At 32.9% G+C, this 15014-nt stretch overlaps 1 protein-coding gene across 1 annotated transcript; it reads right to left on the bottom strand.

Annotated features, from left to right (window-relative positions):
* Positions 1–314: 314 nt before the first annotated feature.
* LOC115974015 lies at positions 315–13138 on the bottom strand. The gene is made up of 16 exons (XM_031094243.1): positions 12283–13138; positions 11342–11847; positions 10522–10656; positions 10238–10392; positions 9960–10170; positions 9594–9831; positions 9373–9523; positions 8797–9099; positions 4077–4864; positions 3108–3613; positions 2354–2488; positions 2023–2177; positions 1743–1953; positions 1383–1620; positions 1164–1314; positions 315–903 (listed from the first exon to the last, which is right to left on the bottom strand). Exons 1-16 carry the CDS (start codon positions 13053–13055, stop codon positions 586–588), a joined length of 4974 nt encoding a protein of 1657 aa, XP_030950103.1. The 5' UTR covers positions 13056–13138; the 3' UTR covers positions 315–585.
* Between the last annotated feature and the right edge of the window lie 1876 nt (positions 13139–15014).

The raw sequence follows: 15014 nt of genomic DNA, 5'->3' as shown, positions 1-15014 counted from the left end.
TTTAGTCTTTGGAGTTTTCTCGGATTTGACTTTGGTTCAGGTCTTTGCGCATTAGACACGATTTGGTATTTCCCATCCCTCCTAAATTTCTATCAAATAGTAATAGACTGATAGTCGTATTCCTTTAATTTTTTTTCTTTTTTTCTTTTCTTAAATTCCAAACGGTGATTTTTATTCCAAATTGAAAACCAAAGAACTAGAACAAAGAAACCCAAACAAAGGGAAAATTCTACCATTAGACCCGTTTGGAACGAGAGAGAGAGAGGCTACATGTAAGGTATACTTTTTGTTGATACCATTTTTGAAAGTTGGTCCAAAGCCCAAAGCCTGGTAAGAAACAGGGCCCAAGAATCCCCTATGAAGAAGTGCACGAGTGAGAAAATGGCAGAAGAATCGCCCAAATGTTATGAGAGAAGAGAAAAGCCCAAATATGGCCTCTTGTAGAGTTGCTTGGAAACAAGAAAGTAACATCCAACAGGCCCAAAGCCCAGTTGGATGAATTTTTCCATACATGTGAGTAGCAGCACCTTGCAACTTTCTTTTCCAGTCACTCCTTTTTGCTGTCGAGTCTCAAGTGATGATACCCTACCTCGCTTCTAACATTGTAAAGGTGATTTCATTTGTTGAACTTGAAGGATTCTCAAGCTTTCTTGATGAATGATCTTTTCCAACGAGAGCCTTTTCTGTATAATAACCTGGCTCCCTTGGATTTGGCAATGAATTGTCACTGCTTAACATTAGAACCACGGATGACATGTTTGGCCTATCTTTTGGTCTTTGTTGCACACATAACAAACCCACATGAATGCATCGTAACACTTCAGATAAAATGCACGAGTCACCTAAGATTAAGAATTCATCTATCAGTTCTGTTGGCCTATCTTCAATCCATAGTCTCCATGCCTAAAACAAAAACCAGATATTGTTGGAATGCTAGAATTACATGCGCATTGTATGATCGAATGATTTCACATGTCAATGCTCACTTAAAACAGAGAGTTCATTTCACGGATAATATTTTTTGTATAAGTGTATGTCATTTAAAAGTTTTAATAACTGCTTTTAAATTTATAATATTTAATCTAAAAGTGTAAAATGTATCAACTTCAAATGGAGATATCCTAACATCACTAAAATAGTGGAATGTCAATATTAATACTTACATGTCCCAGAAGATTGAGGCACTGGCTAGAGTTATAGAATTCCTTGTTCTTCTTCCCGCACACAATCTCTAGTAATAAAACTCCAAAGCTAAAAACATCGGTTTTCACTGAGACTTGCCCATACCCAGCATACTCAGGAGGCATATAACCACTGTAAAAGTAAAAAGAAGTCAAAAAATCTCCATGCATAAACTATAAATGATGTTTAAGAATACTCACTATGTTCCAACAATTCTATTAGTATCAGCCTCCGTTTGATCTCCCCCAAACATTTTAGCAAGGCCAAAGTCAGAAATTTTTGGGGTCATGTTATTATCTAGTAGGATATTGCTAGCTTTGAGATCTCTATGGATAATTCTCAATCTAGAGTCTTCATGAAGGTAAAGAAGTCCTCTAGCAATGCCATTGATAATGTTGTGGCGCATACGCCAATCAAGCAGTTTGCTCTTTGTTTGGTCTGTAGATTTTCAAGTTGTTAGTACATACCTAGCTAAAATGTCAACAACATAATTCGTTAATAAAAGATAAATGGCTAAACATGAATGTGCTTGATTCAGTAATAAGGATCAAAGTTCAAACCAAAAATAAATGAGTCCAAGCTTTTGTTGTGCATGTATTCATAGATTAACAATTTTTCATTTTCTTGAATGCAACAACCAAGCAGCTTCACAAGGTTGCGGTGTTGAAGTTTGGCAATTAATATAACTTCATTTTTGAACTCATTGAATCCTTGTCCAGAATTCTTTGAAAGTCTCTTTACAGCTATTTCTTGCCCCCCAAGCAATGTACCCTAAAAGGTAAAAAGTTCAATCAAGTTAGGAAAAGAAAATAGTTCAGTACTGGTTAGGTTCTTATTTACCTTGTATACAGATCCAAAGCCACCTTCTCCTAACTTGTTGCTGCTTGCAAAGTTATTAGTGGCATTAGATATGGTTAGTAGATCAAATATTGGTAACTCCATATCTTCCTTCCAATCTTCATTGTTATAATCATTTTGGCATCTTATATCCAATCCTGAAATAGTGAGGGAATCATTGAGCACAAATAACTTCAACAATTCTATTGTTAAAAGCAAATTGTTGATTAACTTATCTAAGGTAGTTTAAAGACTTCATATTCAAATTACTTAATTAGCTAAATATCTATTATCATGCATAAGAAATTATCAGAATCCATGTCTTGTAAATTACCTTCCTTTCTAAGTTTCATCCTCCTTACATAAAAGACCAGCCCCAGTACTAGCATTACCATGAGTAGTATTGCACTACAGACTATGATTATTACTTGATATTTTTGGCCAAAGTGCCTGTTCTTCCCAATATGATCTGAAAGATCAAAAGTAGTGTCAACAAACTTATATTTCTTACTATATGATATGCCATATTAATTTTCCTCCCTTTTGTTTTGTATTTTTTACTTTATGATGTGCCATATATATTTCTCTTTTCTTTTACTGGTAAGTTTCTAAGATGCCTGGCAAAACTTGTTTGACATTTTACGTAACTTTTGGTAACAATAATAAAGTTTTACTTAGTGCAAATTGCGTAAATAATTTTAATACGCCTATAGTGTGCCACAATAAGAAAGAAGAAATTATGATGATTGGAAACATGAAGGGCATTCACTTGGCACCATTATATGACATTAAAAATGTTAATTGTATGTGGTGGACAAAGTTGAATTTTTTTTTAATTAATTCATTTATTTGATAATTTGATAGTTAAAACGTGGAAATGAGATTTGAACTAGGGAAGTTTTCATTGGAAACACTAAAAAATGCCTGTTAAGCTACAAGGTTTTTGGCGATATATGTGAAAACTAATGTTATTCCAATCACAACAAAATATATCAACAGTTGTTAAAACAAGTTGTCAAAAGTGTTGCCTTCGTAGCATTACTTGAAAATAAAATGACTCAAAAATAAAGTAAAAGCAAAGAGGATACCCAGTACTGAAGCGGCCACACGAATATAGAGGTCTTGCCCATCCATTTGGAGTACTACTAAATCAACCAAGTCAGCAAACCAAAGCAAGCAACCACTTCCTCCATTCCTAATATCTAAATTTGAATATGCTCTGCATGAGCAGTTTTTCAAACACAAATTTTCACATTCCTTGAGACTCATGTTCCTATCAAACCAGGAAGAAGATGTGTCAGGCAATTTCACACCCTTGTAGTTGAGGAACCCATCTTCGTCATTGCAATCTAGTGGAGTCCCTCGAACACATCCACCAGACCAATCTGCTAAATTCCAGTCTGTTGGAGATTTTGGCATAAATCCTTTCAAGCATGCACATACAGGAGACTTATTGATATTGCAGCTAGCATATGCACCACAGTGTGCATAATTCGCACACTCATCTGACTGGGATGTAGTTACTGGCTCCCAACTTTTGGTGTGATCCGTCCATTTTAACCCTTGCCCAATGCCTGATGGGTTTAACACATACCTTGAGAAAACAAAATTGCTAAGAAGTAAGAAGTTTATACTCATAATAGGTATTTTTATCATTCTGACAAATTACCAATTGTTCTAAAATAAGTTATTAGAAAATAGTGTATCTAATAATTTAATCATTATTTCAACACCCTGTTAGGTGAAATTGTTTGCTCTTATTTATAGAGAGAATCAGGATTCAAAGCTATTCTCCTCAAATTATTGTAATAACGAAATATAAGAAATTAATAATAATAAATAAAAAATACTCTCCCTCATGCAACATTGTCTATTATCCTTTATAAGGAGAACCAATGTTTAATAATCTTATTTGTTGTAATTATCAAATTATAAAGCAATAATAAAGAATTAAAACATTGATACTATAATGCAACGATAAATTACTAATTATCTCAAAAACTTAAACTTTTAAGAAAATGACAAATTTAATCATAATACTAACATTTAACACATACCTCACGAAAATAGAATTGTTTAGGACTTTATAATGATAATAGACCTCTTTCTCATTCATCACGAATTCATACTTGAACAACGGATTCAGTCTTAACCATGGCATCCCAGTAAAATAAAGGCCATTCCTAGACCCTGGTCTAACATTTATATTGTCTCCCTCCATATCAACTAATTGTGGGAGCCCTCCACGATCTAACCCTTCTGAAATTTCACTTTGAGCAGGATCTTCTGCGCCCTTCCAAGATGTTAAATTCCTATCTAGACCACTAACTAAATCCCATCCAATCTTCATTTCTGGTAGTAATGTGTCGCTAGGATAATCAAAACTCTGCCACAAAAGACTCTCAGTGTTTCCATCATTCACAACAAGATTTCCTGAATCCAATAACCGTGCAGTTGGATTGTTGATACTATTCCCTGCAGTTCTTGATGTATTGGATGACCAAATAGTAGTATTTGTGCTATCAAGAAGGACAAGAATTCCCTTGTTGGTAACCTTGAACACTCCATCGAGATTTTCAAGTGGGGTTTCTCTGTTGGCTACCCATACAACAGTGTCATTAGATACCCCAAACCATATTCCCACATATCGGCTTTTCGAACTACCTGGGCTGAAGAATCCCAATTCAAAGCTTCCACCAGCTGAAACCAAAGTCTCACCATCTCTGATAGATTGACTTGGAGTGATGGTGTCTAGTGTAGTGGAGGTTCTTAAGAAGGAGAGTAAGGAGTAAACAAACAGAGCCGAAAAGGCTTTCATTGATTTTCCAATTGGGGTATCAACCAACTATTGAAGTGAGATTACAGGGCTTATTCTCTCGGTTTTCTTTGCCCACACAACATATAAGAGCCATGCACTCCTGAAGAGGTATGTGAAGCAGTTAAAAAGACAAAAACTAAGGGGCTGTTCTTTAAAAATAGATGTAGTTGATGTGTTTCCCAAAACCAATGGAAAGATTTTCAAAAAGAGAAGAAAAGAAAATTGTACATATAATGATTGATAGGGTGATATATCTTGTAAACAACACTTTTTCACCTTTCAAATTTTGGGTAATTTAGATTTTTGCCCTTAAAGTTTCAAAATGTTGATATTCACCCGTAATATTACATATCATTTGAATTTAAGTAATTTTATCCACGCGCTATGATATTGTGCCGTTAAGTGCTACCTCAACTTAAAATGACATAATTATATGGATCTATATTTTAAAATTTTCAGATGCAAAATTAAATTACCCCATACTTTAAGTGTTGAAATTGCAAACTAGTGATTAAAAATTTAAAACAACATAATTTTGAATGAAAAAATGACACAACATTGTTTTGAGCTTAGTTGGTATTTAATGAACAACTCATTATAGTGCATTGATGGAAGGATTTAAATCCAAACGATATATAACATTAGAAATATAAATCTAAATTTTAAAAATGTTTATGGGATAAAATCAAAATTAATTATCCCAAACTTTAAGGGTGCAAATTATAATTTAAGTTGAATTTTTTTTTTTTATATATATTAAAAAAAAACCAGAATCATGTTTCGTGTATGATCCACAGCACATTCCCATAAAACTTTCTATTCAATGAAACCACTAATTGAACGCAATAATAGTCTTCTTTTGTAACATGCTTTCTCATGTATTATAGCTAAAGTGGCTCTGTTGAGAGATTCTGTTTGGATATGGATGGAGGACCATTTCTCTTACCCTACATTTAGATAAGTTTCAATCAATAAAGCTGCTATTGTTTTCACAAAAAGAAACGAAGAAAAAAAAGTCTTCTTTGGTTCCTTTCCTACCTAACTTGCTTTTTTAAGTCTTTGCTCGCCACAAACTAGCAAACAATAATTTTTTTTTCTTCTATTCTTATTTATTTATTATTATTTTAAGCACCGGTAACCATTTTTAGATTCAGGTTTCGACATTGGCGAGTCTTCTTTTCTTACCTGACTTGCTTTTTTAATGAGTCTTTGCCCGCAACAAACGAGCATAACAGTAACCAATAGTTAGATTCAAGTGTGTTTGTTGTTGGGGTTCGATATTGCACTCTCATCCTGCAAAACCACCCAGACCTAATCATAATTCCTTATTGATTGGAACCTTCACAAGTATTACTGAAATTTGATTTTATAATTTCAATCTGAACAATTATATATATAAAAAATGTTCCTTTCTTTTGCTAAATAAAACAACTAATTGATATGTAATGATATATATAGTGCTCCCTTGTAGGAGAGTGTGTCTCATGTTTATGGGGTTCACCTTATCCCCATTTGTGAGAGGCCTTAAATACGTGTGATACACCTAATTGGATGAATTTCACGCTTATGAGATCCACCCATATAACGGGGCATTATATATGTTTTTTTTTTTTTGGTAATCGGGCATTATATATGTCATACCATAAAATATTTTCTAATTGATTGCTTTTGCCTGACGTTCACAAGACTATCACAACAACTTTTTTTTTTTTGTTTCCTTCTGATAAATAAAAGTTTTAAAACCACTGATTGAGGACATGTAATTACTGTTCAGAAGTCTCTTTAGTCTTTGGAGTTTTCTCGGATTTGACTTTGGTTCAGGCCTTTCAACCGTCTTTGGTCATTAGTGATTAGACACGATTTGGTCTTTCCCTCCCCTCCTAAATTTCAATTAAATAATAATCATATTCTTTCTTCTTCTTTTTTTCTTTTTCTTTTTTCTTTTTAATTACAAACCAGTGATTTTCATTCCAAATTGAAAACCAAATAAGTACAATAAAGAAGCCCAAACAAAGCAAAAATTATATCATTGGACCCACCTACTATAAAGGGGAGGTTTTTTTTTTTGGGTCAAAAGGGGGAGGTTACATGTAGCGAATACATGATATATTTTCTCTCTATACAGATAACATATTACAATAAATCTATAACTATCTTGTTGTAAGAGGTGAAGCATGGTGGTTTAGTGCCCTTCTAGATTTGCATGTTCCCTAAGGACTTTTAAGTTGTTGCACTAACTCGTGTGCACGTGTTATAAGTGTGTGTTTAAATTTACCATATTCTAATAGTTTAAACTTTTAGAAAAATTAGTATTTTAACATGGTATTAGAGTAGGAGGTCATAAACTCGATCATTGTCTTATCCACAGTTGTGAGGGGGAGTGTTATAAGTGTGTGGTTAAATGATTAAATTTACCATATATTCCAATAACTTAAACTTTTGAGAAAATTCTTTTAGAGCCACATTCGGAGCGATACAATGAAAAAGTGCATGAGTCATAGATTCAACGTCTTCATCACAGAGGAAATACCCCATCAGTGTCAATACCCCTCCTTCATAGATTTTGCAGTGTGGGAAGAGCATTTATATATGTGTATATGGGCCTGTTTGCAATTGGAAGCAACTCATGGTGTATGTAGGCACAACCTGCGCAATTGCTTCAAATAGGGATTTCTCTTCCCCTCATGGATAATAACTTCTCTTTCCATCTGATGAGTTTCTTTTCCACCCGCCCCTTCTCTTATGAGCGTTATGACTAAAAAACACCAACGATTTATCAGTGTTGATCTTTTGTCTCAAGGCAACTTCATATACCTCAAGTATTTCCTTTAGCTCCTGGCACTCTTGGCCTCTCGTCCTACAAAATAGTATGTTATCATTTGTAAAGAATATGTGAGTGGAATACAGGCATCCTCGACATATTGAGATTCCACAAAGAATTTGGTTTTGTAAAGCTTCATTAATAAGCCTAGAAAAACCTTCTACACACAATAGGAAAATATATAAGGGGATTATGCACCCATGAGTGGCCCTATTATTTAGTGTTGAATAGGAAACAATAGAAATACAATGCATAATCAGATTAATCCATTTTTAGGGAAACCTAATTTCTCCATCACCTTTCCAATAAAACCCCATTTCACCTTATAGCTTCCCTTCCTCTCTTCCAAAAAATTTTCCTGAGATCTTTGTTTGGATATTGTACTTAGAATTGGGGGACGAGGGGGTGGGGTCATCATGTACTTCCATTGTTGATTTTTTTTTGGATCATATTGTTTGCTTGTAATTCTTTAAGGAGGCTTGCCTTTGGACAATCCTTCATTTTTTAAAAATATCTTATAAAAAACTATGGTGAGGTATATAAATGGGTATTTATCATTTTATTTGTATACATTTTATGTTTTCTAAAACTATTATATTATATTCTAATGTGTAATATTTAATTTATCTAACAAAAAAAAATCCTTGATTTAAAATGTAATTCAAAGAACATTAACTGTGATTAATATTATTTAAAGGATACTTTCACATGACTTAATGAATGAAAATTATTGTATTGAATAATTTGAATTACATAAAACTGATATGATGAAATTTTCTTCTATATAGATAAAATTAATATATACAATAAATCATGTTAAAGACATGTTTTAAATATAAATAATATACGTGTGTTATTTTGTGGATTTAAAAATTATTGATATATTTAGCTTAAGTCCCCATTTAAAAAAAAAAATATATATATATATATGACTCTAACACTGAGAAAAAGTGTCAAATTCCATCCTTACAATTGGACTTAGGTTTAGCGAAAATGAACACTACTTCACAAGGAACACATAAATTTTTCCATACATAATATCGTTCGGTGTAAATTGTTAAGGCTTTATCTCTCTAAACAAAAGATATTAAACTGATCGTTTTTCTCTCAAGACTCAAGTGATGATATCCTATCTTGCTTCTAACACTGTAATGGTGACTTCATTTATTGAAGGCATTTCAAGATTTCCTGGTGAAGAATCTTCTCCAAGTGAAGTCTTTCCTGCAACAAAACCTGGCTGCCTTGGATTGGGCAATGAATTGTCACTGCTTAACATTAGAACCACAGATGACATGTTTGGCCTATCTTCTGGTCTTTGTTGTACACATAACAAACCCACATGAATGCATCGTAACACTTCAGATAAAATGCACGAGTCACCTAAGACTAAGAATTCATCTATCAGCTCCATTGGCTTGTCTTCAATCCATAGTTTCCATGCCTAAAACCAAAACCAAATATTATTAGAACACTAGAATTACATGAGCACTGTATGACTGAATGATTTTCACTTGTCAATACTCACTTTAAATGGAGTGTTCATTTCATGGATAATATTTTTTGTACAAGTGTCTTTCATTTAAAAGTTTTAGTAACGTGACACTAAATATACCTTCAAATTTGTAATATTTAATTTGGAATATGACATATATTCATTTTGAATGGAGATATCCTAATATCACCAAAGAAGTAAAATGTCAATGTTAATACTTACATGTCCTAGAAGATTAAGACATTGACCAGAGTTACACAATTCCTTGTTCTTCTTCCCGCTCACGATCTCTAATAATAAAACTCCAAAGCTAAAAACATCGGTTTTCACTGAGATTTGTCCATACCCGGCATACTCAGGAGGCATATAACCACTGCAAAGTAAAAAGAAGTCAAAAAAATCTCCAAGCATAAACTAATAAAAAGAAGTTTAAGAATACTCACTATGTTCCAACAATTCTATTGGTATCAGCCTCTGTTTGATCTCTCCCAAATGTTTTAGCAAGGCCAAAGTCAGAAATTTTTGGGTTCATATTATTATCTAGTAGGACATTGCTAGCTTTAAGATCTCTATGGATAATTCTCAATCTAGAGTCTTCATGAAGGTAAAGAAGCCCTCTAGCAATGCCACCAATAATGCTATGGCGCATACGCCAATCAAGTAGTCTACTCTTCGATTGGTCTGTCAATTTTGCCATTGTTGTTAGTACATATACCTGGCTAAAATCTCAATAACATAATTCCTTAATAAAATATGAAATGTCGAAACATAAATGTGCTTGATTCAATAATGAGGATCAAAGTTCAAACCAAAAATAAATGAGTCCAAGCTTTTGTTGTGCATGTATTCATAGATTAACAACTTTTCTTGTTCTTGAATGCAACAACCGAGCAGCTTCACAAGATTGCGGTGTTGAAGTTTGGCAATTAATATGACTTCATTTTTGAACTCATTCAATCCTTGTCCAGAATTCTTTGAAAGTCTCTTTACAGCTATTTCTTGCCCCCTAAGCAATGTACCCTAAAAGGAAAAAAGTTTTGTTATGTTTGGAAAAGAAAATAGTTCCACTGGTTAGGTTGTTATTTACCTTGTAGACAGATCCAAAACCACCTTCTCCTAACTTGTTATTGTTTGCAAAGTTATCAGTGGCATTAGATATGGTTATCAGATCAAATATCGGTAATTCCATATCTTCCTTTTTGTCTTCATTATTATAATCATTTTGACGTCTTATATTCATTCCTGAAATAGTGACGGAGTCATTGAGCACAAATAAAGGAAACAATTCTATTGATAAAAGCAAATTATCAGAATCCATGTCTTATCATGCAAAAGAAAATATCAGAATTGGATCCATGTCTTATAAATTACCTTCCTTTCTAAGTTTCATCCTCCTTACATATGTGACCAGCCCCAATGCTAACATTACCGTGAGTAGTATTGCACTGCAGACTATGATTATTACTTGATATTTTTGGACAAAGTGCCTGTTCTTCTCAATATGATCTGAAAGATCAAAAGTAGAATCAACAAAGTAATATATATTTTTACTGTAGGATATACCATATTAACTTTCCTGCTTTTTGTTTATATATTTTTTACTTTATGATGTGCCTTATGAATTTTACGCCATATAAATTTTCTTTTCTTTTAATGGTAAGTTTCTAAGATGCATGGTAAAAAAATGTTGACATTTTATGAAACTTTGGTAACAGCAATAGTCTTACTTAGAGAGCAGATTATGTAAATAATTTTAATATGCCTATAGATTGCCACATGAAGAAAGAAGAAAATATGAAGATTGGAAATGTAAAGGACATTCTCTTGGGACAATTATTAGACTTAAAAAAAAAATATATATATTGTAAATGATAATATAATATGATTTTATTATGATTGGAACATAATAAAAATGTTGTTTGTAGTGGACATAAGTGAAAGCATTTTTTTTTTTTGATAATTAGATAGTTATAATAAGGGGAAGGATTTGAATTTTGGATATCTTTGTTGGAAATAATAAGATGTGAGAGTTGAGCTACAAGACTTTTGGCGATAGGTGAAAATTAATATTATTCCAGTCCCAATAAAATATATCACTAGTTGCTCAAAAATGGTTGTCAAAAGTGTTGTCTTCATAGCATTACTCAAAAATAAAATGACTCAAAAAATAAAATAAAAGCAAAGAGGATACCTAGTTCTGAAGCGGCCACACGTATATAAAGGTCTTGCCCACCCATTTGGAGTACAACTAAATCAACCAGGTCAGCAAACCAAAGCAAGCAACCACTACCTCCATTCCTAATATCTAAATTTGCATATGCTCTGCATGAGCAATTTTTCAAACACAATTCTTCACATTCCTTGAGATTCATGTTCCTATCAAACCAGGAAGAAGATGTGTCAGGCAATTTCACCCCCTTGTACTTGAGGAACCCGTCTCCATTATTGCACCCCAATGGAGTACCTCGAACACACCCACCAGACCAATATGCTGAATTCCAATCTTTTGGAAATTTTGGTATGAATCCTTTCAAGCATGCACATACAGGAGACTCATTGATATTGCAGCTAGCATATGCACCACAGTGGCCATAGTTTTGACACTCATCTGACTGGTATGAAGTTAAAAGATCCCAACTTTGTGTGCGAGCCATCCATCTATACGCCAGCCCATTACCTAATGAGTTTAACACATACCTTCAAAAAACAAAATTTCTCAAAAGTTAGAAGTTTATACTCATTATTTATATTTTTCTCATTTTGATGAATTAGCAATTGACGCAAATACTTAAGGTATTAGATTAAAAAAAAATATATATATATATTTTAATCATTATTTTAACACTCTCACTCATGTGACTGTGTTTGCTTTTCTTTGTAAGGAGAATCAAGATTCAAATCCATTCCACCGAAATTGTTGTAACTATTGAATTATAAAAAATTAAAAATTACTCCCCCAAATGTGACATTGTTTGTGAGAATTCAATACTCTCATTTGTTGTAACTATCAAATTATTAAACAATAAAAAATAAATAAAAACATTAGTATCAAGATAAACTACTAATTGTCTAAAAAGTTTAAACCGTTAGAAAGTGGTAGATTTAATCATAATTTTAACATTTAACACATACCTTAGCAAAATCGAATTATTCAGGAGCTTATAATTATAATAGACGGCTTTCTCATTCAACACGAATTCATACTTAAACAACGGATTCGGTCTTAACCATGGCTTCCCTGTAAAATAAAGGCCATTCCAGGACCCTGGTCTACCCTTTATTTTGTCTCCCTGCATACAAACTACTTGTGGGAGCCCTCGACGATCTAGTACTCCTGAAAATTCACCTTGAGCAGGATCTTCTGGGCTCTTCCATGCTGTTAAATACCTATCTAGACCACTAGCTGAGTCCCATCCAATCTTCATATCTGGTAGTAATGTGTCGCTTGGATGATCAAAACTCTGCCACAAAAAACTCTTTGGGTCACTATTATTTCCATCTGTCACAACAAGATTTCCTGAATCCAGGAGCTGTGCAGTTGGATTATTGATCTTATTCCCTGCAGTTCTTGATATATTGGATGACCAAATAGAAGTATTTGTGCTATCAAGGAGGACAAGAATTCCTCTGTTGGTAACCTTGAGCACTCCAAGGCGATTTTTAAGGGGGATTTCTCTGTTGGCTACCCACACAACTGTGTCATTAGATACCCCGAACCATATTCCCACATACCGGCTTTTCGAACTACCTGGGCTGAAGAATCCCAATTCATATCTTCCACTAGCTGAAACCAAAGTCTCACCATCTCTGATAGATTGACTTGGAGTGATGGTGTCTAGTGTAGAGGAGGTTCTTAAAAAGGAGAGTAAGAAAGAGTATACAAACAGAGCTGAAAGGACTTTCATTGATTTTCCAATTGGTGTATCAACCAACTATTCAAGTGAGTTTACAAGGTTTATTTTCTTGGTTTTCTTTGCTCGACACAATATATAAGAGCCATGCACTCCTGAAGAGGTATGTGATTCATGTGAAGTGGTTAAAAAAGACAAAAACTGAGTGGTTGTTATAGAAAATTTTTACTATAATGATTGAAAGGGTGATACGTCATCTTAAACATCATCACATTTTTTTTCATCTTTAAAATTTGGGGTAATTAAAATTTTTGCCCTTAAGTTTTCAAATTTTGGATCCACACCCGTGATTATATATCGTTTGGATTTAAGTAATTTTATTTATGTGTTATGATAAGGTATCTGCTAAATGTCGCCTCAACTTAAAATAATGACATAGTTTTATGGATCTAAGTTTTGAAACTTTATGATTCTAAAAAAAAAAAAAGTTTTGAAACTTTACGATGCAAAATGTAAATGTGGGTTCCAGTTAACTTAACTAGTAAAATCTTTGATAGTTGAATAAGAGATCTGGGGTTCAATCCCCTTCTACACCAAAAACTGATTAGTGTCTTGGTCTGATGATATAGAGCTATCATTAAGAGCAGACGTCATAAATTGAAACTCTCTCACAAAAAATAAAAAATAAAAATCCAAATAATTTGTAATGTTTGAAATTTGGATCAAAACTTTAAATCGGAGATAAAATCAAAATTATTACAAACTTTAAGGGTGCAAATTATAATTTAATCTTTTCTTTTTTAATGGTTAGAAAAAAATCACAATTATGTTTCGTGTATGATTCACAGCTCATTCCGATAAAACTTTCTTTTCAATGAAACCACTAATTGAATTCAATATCTTCTTTTGTAACATACTTCTCATGTATTAATTATTATAGCTAAAGAGGCTCTTCTCAAAGATTCTGTTGGGATTATAAGTTCTAAAAATCAACAAAAAAGCTGCTAACGTTTTCATTAAAAACAAAAAAACAAAAAAAAAAAAGTCTTCTTTTCCCACATGACTTGCTTTTTTATCTTTAAAAAAAGACTTGCTTTTTTTGGTCTTGTACTCGCTAGAAACGTCAAACGTTAGGTCTTGAACTCGCTAGAAACGCCAAACGTGAAACGTGTAACCACTAGATAGATTCAAGTCTTGACATTGCTGAGTCAGTGAGTCTTCTTTCGCTACTTGACTTGCCTTTTTTTTTTTTTTGCTGAAACTTGACTTGCCTTTTTAATTAGTCTTTGGTTGTTTCAAACGAGTAACCAATAGTTAGATTCAAGTTTTGACGTTGGCAGAGCCAGGGTGCTTTTTGTTGGGGTGGATATTGCACTCTCAATCTCTCATCCTGCCAAAACGAGTAACCAATAGTCCTAATCATAATTTTTGATTTGGACCTTCACAAGTATTGCTTCTTCTTTTCTTTTTCTTTTTTTTCTTTTTTTCTTTGAGTTAGTTACAATATGCTAACTTTTTTTTTTTTTTTTTGGAAAAACAAGGAAGTGAAATATTATTGCTAAAGAAAGTCTTTTTGAAATACATCTTTTAATATGCTAACTTTGTAATTCGAACATTTTTCGTCTTTTTTCTTTAAACCCCTAAGAACTTTGTGCATAGAAAGATGTCAATTAAGGCTCTTGACTTCACAAATATATTACTATTGGAACTTGGCATAAATGTATATTTAGTATTTAGAATGAATAATTCTAGTAAATGTTGCTTCTCATAAAAAAAAAAACAAAAAATTCTAGTACACTTTGCCATAACTATTCTACGTGGTAAATTATGAGTAGTAGAGAATAAAGATAAATGGTGAGTCTATATGATAGTGATAGACAACTGATCATAGTTTGTCACATAAGACAATTGTGGCAAAGTGTGTGGTACTAGAATTATTTAATTAAAATTTCAATCCTGAACAATTATTAAAAAAAAATTCTTTTGCTAAATAAAACAACTAATTGATGTGTA

This window comes from Quercus lobata, chromosome 2, assembly GCF_001633185.2.
Source record: "Quercus lobata isolate SW786 chromosome 2, ValleyOak3.0 Primary Assembly, whole genome shotgun sequence".
Classification (NCBI taxonomy): Eukaryota; Viridiplantae; Streptophyta; class Magnoliopsida; order Fagales; family Fagaceae; genus Quercus; species Quercus lobata.
The sequence above is the reverse complement of the archived record's forward strand: the minus strand, read 5'-3'. Positions and strand labels throughout refer to the sequence as shown.